At 41.3% G+C, this 18,800-nt stretch overlaps 2 protein-coding genes and 1 long non-coding RNA gene across 5 annotated transcripts; 2 read left to right on the top strand and 1 right to left on the bottom strand.

Moving 5' to 3' along the window:
* Positions 1-776: 776 nt before the first annotated feature.
* Positions 777-4,997, top strand: LOC148661172 (uncharacterized). Its single transcript, XM_088634513.1, has 4 exons — positions 777-860; positions 2,246-2,312; positions 3,116-3,153; positions 4,195-4,997. The coding sequence occupies exons 1-4, from the start codon at positions 853-855 to the stop codon at positions 4,715-4,717; spliced, it is 636 nt and encodes a 211-aa protein (XP_088490639.1). The 5' UTR covers positions 777-852; the 3' UTR covers positions 4,718-4,997.
* Positions 4,162-10,159, bottom strand: fuom (fucose mutarotase). 3 transcript variants are annotated; one of them, XR_015939463.1, is made up of 7 exons: positions 9,929-10,159; positions 8,742-8,810; positions 8,440-8,510; positions 7,224-7,322; positions 6,795-6,868; positions 5,645-5,763; positions 4,162-4,436 (listed from the first exon to the last, which is right to left on the bottom strand). XR_015939463.1 is itself a non-coding variant. In XM_088634512.1 (6 exons), exons 1-6 carry the CDS (start codon positions 10,011-10,013, stop codon positions 5,697-5,699), a joined length of 465 nt encoding a protein of 154 aa, XP_088490638.1. In that variant the 5' UTR covers positions 10,014-10,159; the 3' UTR covers positions 5,415-5,696. The 3 variants fall into 3 exon arrangements, 1 of the variants encoding a protein (XP_088490638.1); XR_015939462.1 differs by lacking the exon at positions 4,162-4,436 and adding an exon at positions 6,287-6,462 and having other exon boundaries at positions 5,415-5,763; XM_088634512.1 differs by lacking the exon at positions 4,162-4,436 and having other exon boundaries at positions 5,415-5,763.
* Positions 10,160-10,265: 106 nt separating this feature from the next.
* LOC148661170 (uncharacterized) lies at positions 10,266-14,069 on the top strand. The gene is made up of 2 exons (XR_015939464.1): positions 10,266-10,401; positions 13,084-14,069. It is a non-coding gene; the product is annotated as an uncharacterized LOC148661170 (long non-coding RNA).
* Positions 14,070-18,800: the final 4,731 nt, after the last annotated feature.

Here is an 18,800-nt window from a genome sequence, read left to right as displayed (position 1 = left end):
CACAGCAGCCGTTCTGCACCACCAGCTGGACACAGACGGCACACCAGGTGGGAAAGTGAGAAATTTCTTCAGCTTTCACAGCCCCAGAGTGGAATTTACACTGGACACCAAGATTAACACCTCTATACTTACAAGCAGTGCCACGAGATCATTATTGATCAAGCACCTTGGTTTAAAGTCTCATCGAACGGGTGGAGCCTCCTACAGGACAGGGTTTGCCATCACCATACTGGGGCTTTGGTTGGGAAATTCTGGTTCAGGGGGAAGTGCGCCACCTACTGGTCCACCAACCACTTTACAGCAGCAGTGTCCTGACCAGGTCCAGTACTGACCCACCCCACTACGGACCAGGTCCAGCTTTGCTGAGCTTCTGAGATCAGGCAACAAGACAAGTACCCTGTCTGTCAGTTTGTACGTTTAATTATATTTCACTTTAATCAAATTGTTTTTGATCAAATCCTTTAGTGCTCCTTATACTTTTCTCTGTCTCTTTCCTCATTAAATGGGAAACTCCTAACGCATCAAAATATTTGCTGCTTCTGTATTCTCAGAAGCCAGTGCCATGGCATTGCTCAGTAAGAAATGTGAAAACGGCAGGTTGCATTAGTATAAAAACCAATGTACAGTATATGTGCATTATGAGAAATTCATTTCTTGTTCCTCTTACGTGTAAGCTGCGTCAGCCTGCACTGTTTTAGAAAGTAAACAATTAACAAGAAGGTACAAAGTGCCAGACCTGTCTTTATTATACGACCTTTACTCTGTTTTATAGCACTGTGGTTTTATTCTGTGGCCAGATTGTTCAGATTGCCTTCTTCTGTGTTAACTAACAGGTACATCCAAGACGAAACCATGTTCAGGTAAGAATATTTTAAAGTCGATTTCTGTTTTAGACTGTGGAAGTGAAAGACAAGGGAAGGAAACATGACTCTTTTACTTCCAGCTAATCTTCTGTCATTAAAATTTACCCAGATTAGTTTGAGAGTTAAACTTATGGTTTTTACACAGACCCAGAAACCATCTACCAACATTTTTAAAAACGTTTTCATATCCTCTGTAGCTGACCACTCCATTTAGAGATACTTACTCATTAAAGCCTTTGAAAAAACATGAAAATTACAAAGCAAACCAACATCTTTACATCATTCTATTTAATGGGATGTAACAATGCATTAACATCTGTCTTGTTATGTGTTCAAGAGAAACAAAAAAGACAGCTTGAATTATACGTAGGTGGCTTCATTAGATTTTTTTGTTTTTTATAAATCTTATATTTATTATATATGCAATAAACTTTATATCTGATGAAAATGACATTTTTAAATAGATATGAATATAGAATTTATTGTTGGATTTTTTTCAGAAATAATTTAAGACCCATAATGTCTGTCAAAACTGCCTATTTAGAAACTCAGCTATGATAATCAGCAAATGTAGCATATCGAACAAAAATGAAATAAGTTTTCATAATAATTGTTAAACTGTCTACATGGAAATTAGAACTTATAACTGTATAATTTATTGTATCAGACATTGAAGTTAACAATTTTGCCACACTAATAGGAAATTGAACTGATTTAGTGCAATTGTGTTGTTTAGTACCATTGTACTAATTGGACAGATTTGAAACTTGACTGTTTTAGTGATGTTTGTAGTTAATTACCAGTAACGTATCATACAAAAATAATTTACTGCTTGTTTATTTTAATGTATGGTGAAATGTATGACTAGAAAATATGTTCATTTTTTGGTAAAAACGGTAGAAACATTAAGGTTATCTTAAAACACAGGATTTATTCAAGACTGGAATAACAGAGCATTGTACTATAACACTATTATGATTGAGAAGTGTTGCTCTATGCTGTAACAAAACACTGAGATCAAGGAATGATTACAGAAACAGGCTGGGTGGCCAGTTTTTTGCATGGAGTTGGGTTACACTAGCCAAAGTGAGTTGATTAAGAATACGTTTAGCCAATTAAAAAGATGTAGCTTTCATGAAATCAAAAGATACAATCATGTGTTTCTTGAGCAATGAAGATCACCCAGTTGCTACTGTTTACGCATGACTGACATGACTGAGTCATGATTGGCTGACAGAGGCAAATTAGTAGTTTAATTAGTAATCAGGCAAGAGCCAAATTAGAAGTTTAATTTATAAAGTCCACTGTGCACTACAAAAGGTTACTTAGACACAAAAGTTCCTCATAATCCCTATTTTGCTTTTGTCCTTATTTTCTTTCAGGTTTTTCCTTTTGTCCACCATCTCTGTCTTCCTCAGTACCAGCACTGCTAGGCCACATTTGACCTGGGTAGGTATGATCTTGGTATTGTATTCATAATAATAATTCCTTACACTTATAAAACGCTTTTTTGGACACTCCCCTCAAAGCACTTTACAGGTAATAGGGACTCCCCTCCACCACAGCATCTACCTGGATGATATGACGGCAGCCATAGTACACCAGTACACTCATCTGCTCTCAGTGGTGAAGAGAACAGAGTGATGAAGCCAGTTCAGAGATGGGGATTATTAGGAGGCCATGATTGGTAAAGGCCCAGGGGGGAATTTGGCCAGGATGATTTTTTAAAGTAAACAACTCCCTTAATTCAGGTGGAAAATTAAATTGTCTTTATAATTTGAAGTAGGTTCCCTCATACACAGCTATATACAGTAAATGCAAGAAATTAATCATGTATTAATCGAGCAGTATAGTGCAGTATACTTCTATAATTTCTAGACGTTGAAAGACAATGTGGATCACTGGCACCTAATCACTAGGTTAATAAAAATTATGACTGTCAATTTGAGAAAGCAGACAAAATTGCGATATTTTTAAATGCTGTCTAAGCAACAGTGATTTTTGCTTTACAGAAATGTATAAACACAGCGGTTTGAGAAACCTGTGTTTAGCTGCTGAGTGCCCACTCTTGAAAGAGCATACAACTACATGCTCTCTGTACTCAGGAAAGGATCCAGTATTAATTTCCAACCAATTGTATTTTTTTACTCCACATGTGAGTCATTCAGTTGTGAAGCATAATTGATTTGTGAAGTCATGTTGCAATGTCACATGAAGGTAACAGTTTTTTTAACACTGTCGTATCTTTGCAGGAAGAAGTGGACCCTGGTCAATATCAAGATGTTGTGCTGTAAGTTTTTTATTTACCCTGTGTTAATTCCTTACTGAGATGGTTAGAACACATGGTAGTTACTGTGATAAAACCTAAAGCCTTCCTGTTGAAAAGCAGCATCTTTGCTCTTCGCTGGTCACTCTGCTTCTTCAAGCCCAAGGAAAGCCAAAGACTTGGAGAGCTGTCTTATGCCGGCGTCACACTACAGGACTTTCCTAGGGTTTTCAGTCGTAGCCTTCCTTTACATAATCGTGAGAAAATCACAGCGAGTTGTAGAGAGTCACAGCGCGACTGTCAGTACCGTCAGTTGTGTAGTGTGACACCCCCAGCGACTCAGTCATACCGCTCTTAATAGCCCCTACGACTCCCTGCGACTCGCTACGACAAAATGAAACTGGCGAGTCGCAAGTCGTAGGGGTGGGCTCTAGCGTCTGCGACAGTCAACAGCCAATGAGCGCTCATCCGGAAGTACAATACAGACAACGCCCACAAACAGTGAAGAACAATGGTGGCTGCAAGGAAGGAAGAAAAGCGTGCGTTTTGGGCGGTGCAAATGGAGGAGATGCTCGTCAAACTTTGGAGCCAGCACAGAAGTCTGTTTGATGTTTCGTGTTTGTTGTTTGTTTACTTCTGTGTGGTGCTCCTCTTCTTATTCCGGTGTGCTCCACGTTGATTGGCTGCCAAAATGAGGCGACCTCGCGGTACTTTCGCGGCGCAATACGAGATTTGGAACCGTGATGAAAAGTTGTGAGGGAATCGTGTTATTTGTCACCTCCTGCGATTCCTAGTCATTTAATTTGAAACCCTCTAAGACAGAAAAGGCAGCAAGATTCAGCAACTGCAGTCGTGAAATTTGACATGCTCTCCAACTAGAAGTCGGGTCGAGCCATGTAGTGTGACAGAACCTGGTCATTAATAACAGTGATAACATCCCACGTCAGGACAATGATATTAAAATGATGTTCTTGCCAGCCAGCCACCTCAATGGTGGTTTTCTTAAAACAGAACATATTTAAGGAGACCATATTGAGATAACCTGTTTTATTCTCATACATCTAGAGATCTAGATGGGAAGCTGTCTGTGGACATCAGGCAGATCGAAGCTCCGGAAGGGTTAGCGATAACTGATGAGGATGTCCACCCTGGAATGGCAATCTGGAAGGCTGTGAGACACATGACGGAGCACGCCCATCTCAAAGCCGAAGAGGACAGGGACGATCTGGACCACCCCTTCTCTGCCGAACACCTGGCGCAGGCCCTCGGGCCCCGGCAGTCCCCCGAGCTGGGCATCAGGAACGCCGCTGCTGCCGAGAGACGCCAGGAGGCAGACGAGCTTTACCACGCCTTTCCCAGAGCCCAAGACTCCGCACAGGCCCGTCAGGATGCAGAGTTCCACCTCCCCCGAGACTTTGCGGGCCTGTACGCCTCGCAGAACCAGGAACCTGAAGACGATGTGGATCACATACACCACCCCCCCCAGCCCGGCCCGCGACACAACCCACTGGTCCAGACAGAACCGGTGAGCTACGAGGTGAAGCACCAACCAGAAGAAGACCGGGACCCCATCTACCACGGCGTCTAAAAACCAGGGCTGGTTCACTCTTCCATCTGCTTCATTTCTGAATAACTGATGCTAAATCACAGGCCTAACCAAAGCTACTCGGTTGACTTGTCTTTAAATGCGCAGAAGAAGGATTAGTTTGTAAGAGCTGTTTTCTAATGGGGAGAACCTCGCTCTCGTCACAGGCGACTGTCTTCTGTCACACTGAAAGCTTGGCCGAGTAAGATCCCAACTGAAATCCTCTTTAAACATGGAACACTTCTGCATAAATTGGCTAAAATAAAAGCTATTGTCAACCGTTTTGATGTGTTTGTCATATTTTTCAAAAGATGCCAGAGCGTTAATAAAAAAATACAGCTAGAACCAGTCTGTACTTGCTTTGGTTTGAACGTACTCAGCTTTGTGGCATAAGCGTGTAAGAATGGATGAGTCGTTTTAGATTGTTCTTGGTGTTGCCCAGGGCTTTTCTGATCCCACCAGAGCTGCCCTGTTGTGAGCTCCCTGCACCCCAGTTCTCTATTTTAAATACTTCTCAACTATTCTACACATGTATTTCCCCATTGCACCTGGGGACCTCAGGCTCAAATGCAACCCCTCTACAGGTTCCATGTGTCAGTACCCCCCATGTGCCATCAACCTGAACCCCCCTCACTGCTCCAGACTTCCAGCCATGCAGCAGTGTCTCAGCATGGAACAGTAAAAATGCACAATACATCTCTGAAACTCTTGCCCCCCAGAAAGCTAAACATTTATTACAAATGCATTAGACAACTTTTGTTGAACAATGTTACAATATGTATATACTGTATAAACTGGTGCATCCCTTGAATATGTTAAAAGACTGATTTTATTTAATGTGCAGGTAACTGTTTGCCTTGTTTCGGGTTCCGACCAAATGAACTTTTCTTAAAAAACCTCTCCCTGCTTGCAGACTGACAAGAACCTCACTTTTTTAAGATGTCCCGGGACCCTGAGCTTGAGATCAAAGGCAGTTTTCCAGTCAGCAGGAGTCTTCCGCTCCTATGACACCTTTCTTGATGATCAGGTTAGCGTACAAGGAGGTCTCTCTGAGAACAGATGCAAGACAAGGTGCTGTGTAAGTAAAGATCAAGTTTCACTGCATGGAAATCAAGACCTATACAGTATATCCAGTTTTTATTATTTCAATGACATTCCCTGAATACCGTTTTTCATTATCTCTCAATGGTAAATTTAAAAATCTATGTCCAGTAAAGCAATGGTTTATTCTTTTCAGGCTAGGGAATTCTGATAAGGCAAGGTCAGGCGATTCTGACTGGACCTACCAGCTGAACTGGGTATTGACCAGCAGCAGAGCCTAAGTTTGACATTCACATGTGGAAGTAATGCTTGTTCTCACCATTTGCAGCCAGTCAATGAACAAACATTTGGGCTAACTGAATGGGAAGATTTTAATTTGGGATTTATGCAAAAGACCATATTTCCGTCCTTCGGATGAGACATTAAACCAAAGTCCTGACTCTCTGTGGTCATTAAAAATCCCAGGGCGTTTCTCAAAAAGAGTAGGGGTGTAACCCCGGCGTCCTGGACAAATTTCCCATTGGCCCTTACCAATCATGGCCTCCTAATAATCCCCATCTATGAATTGGCTTCATTACTCTGCTCTCCTCCCCACCGATAGCTGATGTGTGGGGAGCGTTCTGGCGCACTATGGCTGCCGTCGCATCATCCAGGTGGATGCTGCACACTGGTGGTGGTGGAGGGGAGTCCTCATTACCTGTAAAGCGCTTTGAGTGGAGTGTCCAGAAAAGTGCTATATAAGTGTAAGCAATTATTATTATTATTATTATTATTATTATTATTGGACGTTCATATACAGAACCATTCAGTAAAAGTGACTACCTGCTCTGGCCTGATTGTAAAGGGTTAACTTCACTTGATGTTTAGACACATACATTGCTTAACATGGAATTCAGTGAATTACTGAAAGGAAACTCAAATAAAATCTTTTGTTCCATTTGTTTACTGCACAGGCCCAGTATGATGCGCTTTAATACACCTAAGAAGAGTAATTATTATTTTCTTCTTTTAAAACCTATAAAAAATAAATAAATCTTACCCTGTGGCGACAACAGCAAATGCTTTCTTAGCCCGTTCATAAAATGCAAACCTTTCCAGCTTTTCTAAAGGTTTCTGGAGGAATGAAAGAAATCAGATCCCTCAGACACACTTACCAAAAGCCTCCTGTTATCTACAATACCATCTTCTACTCCAAATGAAGGACTGCAAATTACAGGAACCTTGCTGATATACCACCTCCTAACAGTTCTTATGACTTCTGTGTCTTCTGCAAAGACAGCTGCTTCTGAGAAAAAACCTGGCCATTCAGCATCAGTTATCCTCCACAGTATGATTGAACCGGAGCATGCATTTACATCAACATATTAAGCAAGAAGCACATGATGCATTTTATTTAAGCTGTAAAAGGCTGATAAAAGCTGAAGTCCCTTAGACTCATCTGATTGCACTATAATAGTAACTCACTGACATCCGATCCAGCTTGATGCAGAAGCTCCTGATACACGTCCCACACGTGCACCTTCACCCCTTTCTGCTTGTCACTGTCCACCACGTCCATCACGGCCGCCTGTCACAGCAGACACAGACACTGGCCATTAGAGACAGGGCGCCATCGCTGACTCGAGCAGTGCACAGAGGACTCGTGGCACCATTTTAGTCTTGCGGCTGGAACGGACACCTCTAGCTCGTGCGAGTGCGGAGGTGCTAGTGTGAGCTGGCAGATGACATTTCAATCTTTAGACCCCCCTTGCAGGGATGATCAATTTAAACACGACTTTGACATATGGAAGTCATAAGCTGGATGATCAGCAATCACGCACTGTACTTTCATACTGGGGGACCACTGCCTTGGTCTTTGAATGAAGGGAGCAAACAGAGGTGGCCAGATTGTGTTTTCTAAACACAGCCTACCCAAGGTCCGCGGCACATGGGATTGACTGAAACTCACTGACCCACCAGCAAACTTGAACTCCAACTTTATTTGTCATTACACTTACACGGGTGCGTAGTATAGTGAAAAGTGTTTCTCAGTAGTCTCTCAGGTGCAGTATATAAAAAGAACAGCAGACAAGAGAATTGACAGAAAGACAATAACAATAACAGTGTAAAAAACAGTATGGTGCCAGTGCAAAATTGTCAAAAACTGTGCAAATACGCAAAACAGAGAAAGTATACAAACAGGACAAAAACAGTGCGAAACTAATACGGCGAACCGTGCAAAAATAATACGGCGATTGATAAATAGTGCAACTAGTTCAGTTTTAAGTACAATTTCGGCTTACATTCAGCTGTCGTGTATGTAGTGGTGTAGGAGTTAATGTATGTGGAGTATGGAGTGTGTATGGAGCAGTAATGACTCTGACAGGCTGTGTTGCTGGAAGACAACTGACAGCCATTTGTCTCTCTAGCTAAATTGGCAGAAGGAGCTGCAGATAGATTTGGGCCCTTCAAATTCAGGAGATCAAGTGGGCCACATAAAAGACATGCTGATGTGGCAGTTTAGAAATCATTCTTAAAACGCACCGTTTTAAATGACCACCTTTATAAGATCATTAACATTGTATACAAAAGCCAAAGATGAGGCAATGGTGTCATTATTCAGTTCATCTCTTGTTTTATTTAGTACCAGGAAAGAACAAATGACACTAAAGGAGCTGTAATGACAGACCTGTGTACGAACCTACCGGACAAGGGACGTAAGTGTCGAGTGGAAACAGCTTCAATATGGCTCCCAGGAGCTCTGGAATGCGCAGGCCTAGGAAGAAATTTATCAGGAGAGCAACTGACAAAGCAAACTGATATGTGCAAATTCATGGCACCTTTTTTAAAAAACGCCCCCTTTTTCCCCCATTCACACACCCCTCAGGATAGTTTCACTGTCTGACACAGACATCCCACAGGCTGGGCCTGCCAAGACCTTCTTTCACACAACCAAGCTCAGAAACTACCAGCTGGGGAAAGAAAAGGACAAGAGGGGCTCCCTTACCATCAGCCCTGATTTCAGCCGGCCCACACCGGCACGAGGAGGAAGTAGGAAAGTTCGCATCTGCAAGAACTGAAAGAAGAAAATAAATCCCAGTCCTGCAGCTCCCTGCTGAAAAGATGTCACCGCAAGGTATGTACTGTACGCTTCACGGCAGGGCCTGATCCGAATTGAGATGAAGATACCAGAAGAGGGAAAGAAAAGGGGAATGCCATATTTTTCTTGCTTTTCAAATCAGTTTTTGAGCCAGAAATTGTTCCTGCAATTCACTGGAGTAAACAAGGGAGACACTGAAAGATTGTTTTAATGTCTTCTACACCTTCGTTTTTAAGAAGCACCCATTTAGGCAGGGCTGGAATAAATGTTGTTGACCGACTTTACTAAACTATCAACAGAGTAAGGTGGACAGAACGATGTTTTGTTTGCAACCTTCCTTTTGCTCTTTTCTACATTAAAAGTCTGATTGCTGGATCTCTTTTTCTAACAATGCAGCTGGAAGGTTGTTGGTACAGGTCTCTGCTGTTTGCTGTATGTTACCTACGGTGCTCTTAGTGGCCACACATTAAACTTCCTCTACCTAGTTGACAAAACTAACAACAAGAAACTTCAGTTGACTTCAGCAGGTGCAAACATTTTACTGTGATTTGTGTGTCTTTATAGCAACAGAAACGATACAGTTGTATTCATAATCCATTATAACTACAGTTGAGCGTTTGTCCTTCAGTGATAACTGGGGACATTATACTTCAATAATATCAAAGGGGGTCCCAGGGGCTACCAAGCATTGAGTCAGATCGTTGCAAGAGAAGGAAGTTTGGCTTTTAAAAGAAAAGTGCTGGCACTAAGAAACTATCGAGCGAAATGACTGGGCGGTGAAAGCCTTTAAATAGCGAACATGGCACATCTAAGACGTATGCGCATCTACCGGGGTCCAAAGTTAGCTGGCAAGTCAAAGCGCTCACTTTCCTGCTCGTCTCCAGATTTCCTTCTCTCTACAGCTTTTATTTCTGATGAAGGGCACGTAAGCTGAAGTCATCTCCCACCCATGCTACCGTATAGTATTTTAAGTAAGTTAAGACCGGTGGGGTAAAGTATAGTAAAAAGTTGCCGTAGCCGTGTTATAAGCCTGTATATTGTTGTCATTGAGAGGCCCGTACGTGCGCACTGTCCGAGCGAAATCACTCGTTTACCTAGCTCATCGCCGTGACCCATTTTCGCCAACGCATACAACAGGTCTGGAGAAATGATAGACGGTATTCCTTTCAAAACGACCATCTCCGCAGCAGAGCACAGCCTGGACACAGCAACACAGACTCGGGAGGGTGGAAATAGGGAAGTCACATGACGGCCGTCTCCTTCCGCGATTGGTCCGCAATGAGGAAGTGCTCGCTCTCTCTCTCTGTGCACATGCAGCCCTGTGCCTGCTGGGGGGCTGCGTAACCTTACCGGGGAGCTGAAAGGGACCCCAATCCGAGCGCCGTGGGAGCACAAACTTGAACCCTGCAAGTGTACTCAGCGCGCCCAAGTGTCAAACGGCTGTCATCCAAAACGATTCGCAGCGTTTGAGTTGAGGGCTAGCAACGTGCCTGCGGTTCTGCCGGAAGATGAGGTTCTGTTGGACCAGGCGGAGCAGCCGCACTGACTTGCGGGACCACAACATTCAGTACGTTTTCATCGCGGGATGTAAAGCCGTGATTAGCATCGTGCTATATTTAGATGTAACGTGTTTTTAATCAGCAAATCGACCCCTCCCCACACACACACACCCCAAAGCGGAAAACTTTTGTTTCATTTTACTCGGTGACCAAATGTAATCTTTGGCATGAGATCTCTTTTTTTTTCACTGCTCGGGAGGACGACGCTCGTGTCTTGTAAAACCCTCGAGCGCCGTGAGGAAATGTTGGTCTTTACAGATCACAAACTGTGTGAAAGATTAACCGCTCTGAAAATACTCTCCAATATCCTATTGGTGGCGAGAATCCGAGGAGGCAGCTCTGTCCGCCTCTGGTCCGCACGGCCCTAGTTAGTCCAATATCTGCGCCATCTGTCGGGGAAGACAGGTACTGCGTGACTGGTTGGTTGCTTTATCGGGGTGGAAGTAACTCGGTATCATTTCTGGTACTATAACATGACTTGAGCTGTGCTGCGTATAGCTTTTCGTGGACGTGTATATTTATTATTTCATGTACAATCTATAGCATTGCTGTACATTGTACTATTACATCGTTTGATTTATCGGCGCGCTGCTGTTAATTTATTGCTGTTTTTTTTCTTCACTTACTCTACGATGTATTTAACTTTTCATATTTCACATTAAGACTCTATTATGATAATTCCCGTGGGAAAATCTTGTTTTGTGGCACAGTTTCAAATAAAACAACAGAACAACCATCACCGACAAAGAATTCAGGACAAACATTTCGGCAACACACTTCCAATGAAAACTAGAATAAAATGAAAGACAATTATACAGGTTTTATTTTTTTAAATATTACACAATCATTTTAAATGTAATGGCCCCTGAATGCTAATGGTGTATGTTAAATAGTTATATTTGTAGTAATAATAATAAACATTAAAATTCAGACTGTGTTATTCTAAAATACGTTTACCAGTATCATTCCAATGTGTTATTTATAATATAGCTGCTCGGTAGAATCAGTCTGGTTCTGTGTCCCGTCTATAATTTGTCACGAAGTTTATTTCTCCAGCCAGGCAGCGTCTCAAGAATAAATATTCGATACATGCAGGTCCGTTGGTGAATTTAATTTAAAACTACAGCTCCAATACGTTATTAGATGAATAAACAAGAAAGAAATCGTTATCTGTTCCTTGTTGATGGGATAAAAATATTGCTTCATTTGTATTAGTTTCTAAGGTTTAATAAATGGATATTATACCGGAAATGTAAACAGGCATTTTTAATTACAATAAAGTTAGGACGACTCAAGATAAAAGAGTTGTTCAACATAAGAACACATTGTTGCTGTTTAAACAGCAAATGATTAAATCGAGAAAACGAATATCATAAGAATTCTAAACGCGATTAATAACAGCTGTCTTGTGGGATGTTAATGAACATGTTCAAAAGAGACAATTCGGACTTCGTTATTCGAACAAAACAAATCATTTATGTGACTTGAAATTTATACGAATGCTTCTGCCCCTGCAAGGCGTATACTAGTGTTTCATTGTAATTATTCAGACTGAGGGAGATTTGGCAATGTGGGCTGTGGGAGAGTGACCACAGACTACAGTACGCTTGCTGTATTAGTTCTAACAAATTAGCCCGTCCTGGCCTCCGGAAAACTTCCGTTCATCTTAAACACATTAACGACATTTTCTTAATACCGACGGATCTAGTGTAAAGACATTTAAGACGGTCTCAATGCAAACGGATTTGAACGAACAAGAATACATTTACTGAGTGAAATAAAATGATCTTTAAATTGTTTTAAAGCAGTTAAAACTCTCACTTGTATACAGCATTTGATTGAAATACAATTAAAATTGTAGTAAATAAACAGTTCCTAAATTATACAATTTAGCGTTATTTCAAAACTGTGCGATCAAAAAGTATCAGGACGAATAAAATTGTTCTGATCTGGCATAAGAAATCATATTTAGATTCTCAATCATGTTTTCCCTAGTTTACCTAAAAGATTTATTGTCTATTTTGCTATCCATAAGAAAGTCCTGTTTTCTCAAAGCTAATGGCGGTTACTTCAAAGTGAGACTCTTTCTAATATCTCTGCTTGAGAGTTATTTCGATAATTATTCGCCCAATTTGTTATTAAAAGTGCCTTTTCTCCTTTGCCGCGGGATTCCTCTCTGGGGAAAGCTAGCTGGAGTGCATGGGGTTCAGTTGTTTTTTAATTTTATTATTTCTTTGAAGTGATCTGTTTATCAGAGGGGTTAAATTCTCAGTTATCAATCAATGGCGACGTTTTTTTTCCACAACTTTGTCTTTCCTACGTGACATATTCCCTTTACAATCACACGCATCACTTGCTCCGCTCAAAAGAAGGACAAAAGAAAATTGTTTCACCTCTTACATTGATTCAGGGATACTAGCAGCTGGTCACCTCCCCTAATATGATAAAAACTAATAACGATAAATAAGAAAGAAGGACCTATTATTGTCATGTTAATCTCTGCAGTATGGAACTATCTATGTTATATATTTAAGTTTAAATAGTAGTGTATTTTTCTTTAAAAATTCGAGCTCATCCGTCTCCTTTCAGATGAGGATTTCTACCTTTTAAAACAAGAGCACACTACTATCTGACGCGGTTTGTGCGGATGTGTTCAGTTCTGTTTTGACTTGGGTATTTGGTCGTCGCAGGTAGGCTGTCTATATTGAAAGAGGCTTCAAAGAGCGCACAATCTGCGGACGGACTCAGGAATTTGTTAAATGCGGATATTTGAAGAGATGAACGCCGCTTCACGCGGCGAGGCTAGCTGAATATGAAACTCCTCAGAAAAAACATTTCAAGACGGGAGGAAGGAGAAAGAAAAAAAAAGAAGGAGACGAGCAGCGCGGACCATCGGGTGAATTTTAATTCCGCGTAAGCGTTCGGATCTGCATGAAAAAGGGTTGAGGAGCTCAAATCGAGTTACATAAATAAAGCCAGCGCCTCGGCCAGAATAATGCGCCCAAACGTGCAGCTGCTGCTGATGGAGGTGACTTTTTCTCTTCCCTGATGAGGTTGTAATTTAGAGGAAATTTCTATTTGGGCTTTTTCAATGGAAGTGTGGAGGCGCTGCAGCTGCGGTCTTCGGGAAGACGGGGAACGACAGACTGATGAAGGAATGAGAAAGGAGAAGCGGAGGAGCCAGCGCTGTCTGATCAGTTGAAAGCTCTATTCTTTATCCGGGGGCTCACGCTGTTCCGCTTTGGTTCTGCTTTTTTAAATGAGTTTATCACGCTATGAGGGGCTGCCTCTGCCAAAATGTAACGTTTTGCCTCCTTTGTCCCCGCTGAACGCTTCAATTTGAGTCTACATTTATTATTTTGACCTTTCGTTAGCAGGGGATGGACTTCAAAGTAGAAGCTCTGTTTTCTTTTCTCCCCCCTTTAAGGAAACCTTTGTGCCGTCTCTTCGGTGTGAGAAGCTGCCCCCTTTTTTTCTCGCGCTCCTTTTTCAGAAGTTTTGTTCCAGGAGTCGAGAAGAAAGCCCGCGCTGGGCGAATATTGAAAGAAAATAAAAATCAATTAGGCTATGGGCTTGTGAAGAGAGGGCGAAGCTGTGTGAAGAAAGCCCCGAGATCACAGGGAAAAAAGTGGCTTTAGAGATGGGGTGGAAATAAAAAGCTCCCGCTTTAATCAAATCGGCTATGGTTTTACACGTCCAAATCCAAGTTGTCTGCTTCTGTCGAAGCAAACCTTTTTGTGACTTGCAGGTATTGTTAATTTCAGAATATGCATTGTTTTGGCATCGCATAATATGAACTTTATATTCATTTGTTTAAAAAAAATAGCGTAGTGTAAGACTCTTTCACCAAGTCGGTATTTAGCTTGCCCGTTAAACTTTTTATACGTTACCGAGGGATAACAATGTGTAAATCAGACGGTTGGTTGAAGTAAACGACTTCTGTCTCCCATTAAGAACACTCTCTTGAACAGTCTTCGTTGTTTTTATATAGCCATCAACCCTATTCCATTTTTTCCTAATTATCTAAAAAACATTTTCAATACAGTGGCAATACTAATTGTGTTTCTACGTATTATATTGGGTTTATTTAACATCTAGGATACCTAACGGAATCCAGAATTTACAGCGAATTTCTACATCTTGGTGAGAAATGCCAGGAGCAAGCGGGGTAAAGTCCACTCTGCAATCACACAGTAAAAACACGCTGATCCTCAGGTGTGGAGGCTCTACAGCTGAAAACCGCGTTTCTTCTCTGCATCCCGCACACTGACGCGGCTCCCGTCTAGACAAATCGTCTCTTCCTCAGAATTTATCAACAAAAGAAAAAATAGTAACAATGTAGGATGTTGAAATGTAATTGAAATACGCTCGCTTTAACGTTTGTGTGTGTGTTTTTTTTAAATGCCTTTCACTGTTTACATTATGGTGCACCCAACCACGCAGTCAAAAGTATTAATTCAAAGTGAAAACATCTGAAACGCATTATTCCAAACCAGCCACTGAAAACAGCCGAATCACTACAGCAGCGTTACATTCACATGTAAGAGATGGATTACAATGGAAAATGTATTTAAATTACCACGTTGAGATCCAAGAGTGTGTGTGGTGTGCATAGTTTTGACGCTATGACTGGTGATTATGATCATTTGATTTTTTTTTATTATTTAATAAATCTACAATGACGCTCTGGACGTAAATCAACAGACTTCCAACGCAGGCGGGGGGGAAGAGAGAAACTGTAAATTGTTCAGCCACAGAACTTGCCATTTATTTGGACCTTTTATTTTTGTTTTCTAGTCGGATCCTTTACACACGCGCTTCTCTTGTAGGTTCTTTAAAAGCCCACGATCGGATAATGTGACATTAAATAGATGCTGCTGGGAAAAGGGGCAGTTGACTAACCCGCGTCAGTACACTTTAAAGGGCTTATACAGTACGACGACCACCTGTAACTTTTTAAAAGTTCTTAATCGCATAAATCGTGAAACAGACCTCTCTCTGCGCCTGAACACCTCGTAAGTTACGCTACAGGCTGACGTGCTGGAAGATCAAATCAGGCTTTGGAGTTATTATATAATTGATATAATATCATCATTTTCATAAAAGCCCGAGTTGTATTTAAAGAAGAAAAAAAATCAATTATATAATTTTAGTAGAAGCCCAGTTTATATTTAAGCAAGAAAAAAAACCCCAATAATAACAATGCGGTTGTACAGTCAAGGCTCATATTAAAATGTGAGACTGGAATAGCTGTACAATCGTGATGACGACCCTTAACCACAGTTTAAGACTAATAATAATAATAATAAAATAATAATAATAATAATAATAATAATAATAATAATAATAATAATAATAATAAATTGCTTGCACTTATATAGCGCTTTTCTGGACACTCCATCAAAGCGCTTTACAGGTAATGGGGACTCCCCTCCACCACCACCAGTACTGTTTTCTTTATCTTTTACTCAGTGTGTAATTCTGAATTTATTTTTTAGACCTATTTTACTGTACGGCAAATGGAAACCAAAAATTCCAGACTTATTTCACTGATAAGTAAATTATTTCCAGACATGAATAACATGATAAAGTGCACGCTTATCTATTAAAACAGATCATTTCGGAAGTGTGGTTCTCATGCACGATGTCTTTCATCAAAAATCACCTCATTAATTCTTCAGTAGGATGTTTGGTCTATTCATTCATATACACAGTAAAATCCAGCAGTAAATTCTACTGTATATATTTTGCAATTAGCGTTTCACTCGACTTTTTAAAAATTTAGAAGGATTTATATATCGTGTTCAATATAAAACGCAATCGACGGGGTGATTTCAGTAGTTTAAAAGCTTTTACAGAGGGACGTTGAGAGATTGTAAGCCAACCTTACACTGATAAAGGTCTGACAGCAAGCATATCGGCTGCGCCCCGGCCCCGATAATTATTGAGATTTACGGCGTGCGCATATACATAGTCTGTACTGTAGCGCCATCTAGCGGGTATTCAGAATAAATCCAGATTTCACTATAGTGGAAAGAAATTTAGAGACGCAGACGTTATATTCAGACGTAGACTATACAAGTGCTAGAATCTCTGACGTTTCGGAACGAGTAATAGGTATATTCCATGCTGAAAAGAGAAGAAAGGAAACACAACGTATCGGCAGTGGAGCCTTCTTCGGGTGTAAGCTAAAACACAGCCGAAACGTTGTGTTTTCTCTCTTCTCTTTTCAGCATGGAATAAACATATTCCTTGTTCCTTTGCAGCCTACGCATGCTGACGCAGCTACCTACCCGAACTCTCTGACGTTTTGTCTTATTATATTATTTGATTTTCTAATATAGATATAGTCGAGTCAGTCCGGCTGCCCATCCGCTCAGACAGTACTCCCCACTGGCTGCCTCCTCTCCACCTTAGCTCTCCTGTCGGCGGCGCTACCCACCAATCAACACCGACAGGAGGTCTGTCTGTTGGAGGCGGCCGGCCCACGTGCTCTCACCCAGGTTTCTGCTAATTCAACATAGTTAGTCATAGATTGCTTTCCGCCACAAATTACTTTCTTCCTAGCAAAAACAAAATCTGTGTTAAGATCACAGTGTAAGTTATGAATGGATTGGAAAATAGGTCTAGAAATGTGAAGACCTGATTTCTTCCAGGCAAATCCCCAAAACCACTGGCTGGGATGATAAAGCTGTAGCAAGCAGGCAAGACGGTCAGATACATCACCAAGAGCAGAATCCACAACAACAGAGCTGCTGCAGACAGGCACCTAGCCAGGTAAACCAATGTCCTTTACAGCTGCATATTTTTTCTTCCAAATTCACAGCATTCAAATAGCTCATTTATAATACTGAACACAGTAACACTAAATTTACAGAAAGAGTCTAAAGATAACCATTAATTTCACGGCAGTCAGTGGTATTGCTAATATAGATAAGCCAGCAGCCGAATCACCCTGCAACTCACAACTGCCAGCCCACTGAAGCTCATCCTGGTCAGTACCTGGAGGGGAGACTCCTGGGAAAAACTAAGGTTGCTGCTGGAAGAGGTGTCAGTGAAGCCAGTAGGGGGCGCTCACTCTGCCATCAGTGTGGGTCCTAATGCCCCAGTAGAGTGACAGGGACACTATACTGTAAAAAGGCACCATCCTTCAGATGAAATGTAAAACTGAGGTCCTGACTCTCTGTGGTCATTAAAAATCCCAGGGCATTTCTCGAAAAGAGTAGGGATGTAACCCCGGCGTCCTGGCGAAATTTTACATTGGCCCTTACCAATCATGGCCTCCTAATAATCTCCATCTCTGAATTGGCTCTGCTCTCCTGCCCACTGAGAGCTGGTGTGTGGTGAGCGTTCTGGCGCACTATGGCTGCTGTCACATCATCCAGGTGGGGCTGCACATTGGTGGTGGTGGAGGGGAGTCCCCATTACCTGTAAAGCGCTTTGAGTGGAGTGTCCAGAAAAGCACTATATAAGTTTAAGCAATTATTATTATTAATATGAAGGATACAGGAAGAACTGAAATAGTAGATTTAAAGTGGACAAGGCACAAGTCTAGCATGGGCTGAAAGGGACCAGGGATGGAGTCTTTCAGAAAATGAAGCGCACGGGGAGAGGTAGTTATGCATAGCCATGTGAGAATTCCTACTTTAGTCAGGTGTCAGTGACCACACTGTCCACTGGAAAGGACATCTTTAATGAAGAAAAAGGCAAGATCTGAGTATAATGTTAAACAAACCGAAAATACAAGAGAACTCAAAACCGGAGAACTACATTTCTTACATTATTTTACAACCTGGACTGTTCAACATTCATTGCTAGAAGCACATGCAAATCTATGGCTAGTGATGTAGAATGACAAGAGGCCCAGTTTTATATAATCTTAGATTTTGTGTTTGCGATAAATTTGTATGTTTCAAATATTTTGAATATTCAATATAAACATGTGCTGTGTGTGGATTAAATGAAGAGTGAATATTTTACTGCAAAGATGTTATTCCTCATAGCTCCAGGTCAGCAATTATCATAGTTTGTACTTCTCCATAAAATAAAACTGTCCCCTCATGTGTCCTCTTCACAGTTGATGACTCCTTCAGATCCCTTATGCCATAACTACAGTTCGTATTAGACTCTGCTAGCAATCCGATTAATTGGTAACGAGCGTCACTATGGCTTTCCCTGTATTTTCTGAGTTTGCAGTCTGCTGAGATCTTTGGTATCAGAACCAGAATCGGAGCACTGAGGAGGATACAGTTCATATCTGTATGATTTTCTTTCAAGTTTCAGGTCATTCATTCTTAAGAGTTTACAGCCCTTTATTGCCCCTAACCTCAAATTTTATTTGAGGAACTAAAGGATATTTTGATTACAAATAATTAAAAAAAAAGTGCTCCACGTTGATTTTCTTTCC

This window comes from Lepisosteus platostomus, chromosome 6 (assembly GCF_059453375.1).
Source record: "Lepisosteus platostomus isolate fLepPlt1 chromosome 6, fLepPlt1.hap1, whole genome shotgun sequence".
Classification (NCBI taxonomy): domain Eukaryota; kingdom Metazoa; phylum Chordata; class Actinopteri; order Semionotiformes; family Lepisosteidae; genus Lepisosteus; species Lepisosteus platostomus.
Note: the sequence above shows the minus strand (reverse complement) of the source record. Positions and strands in the feature narration are given on the sequence as shown.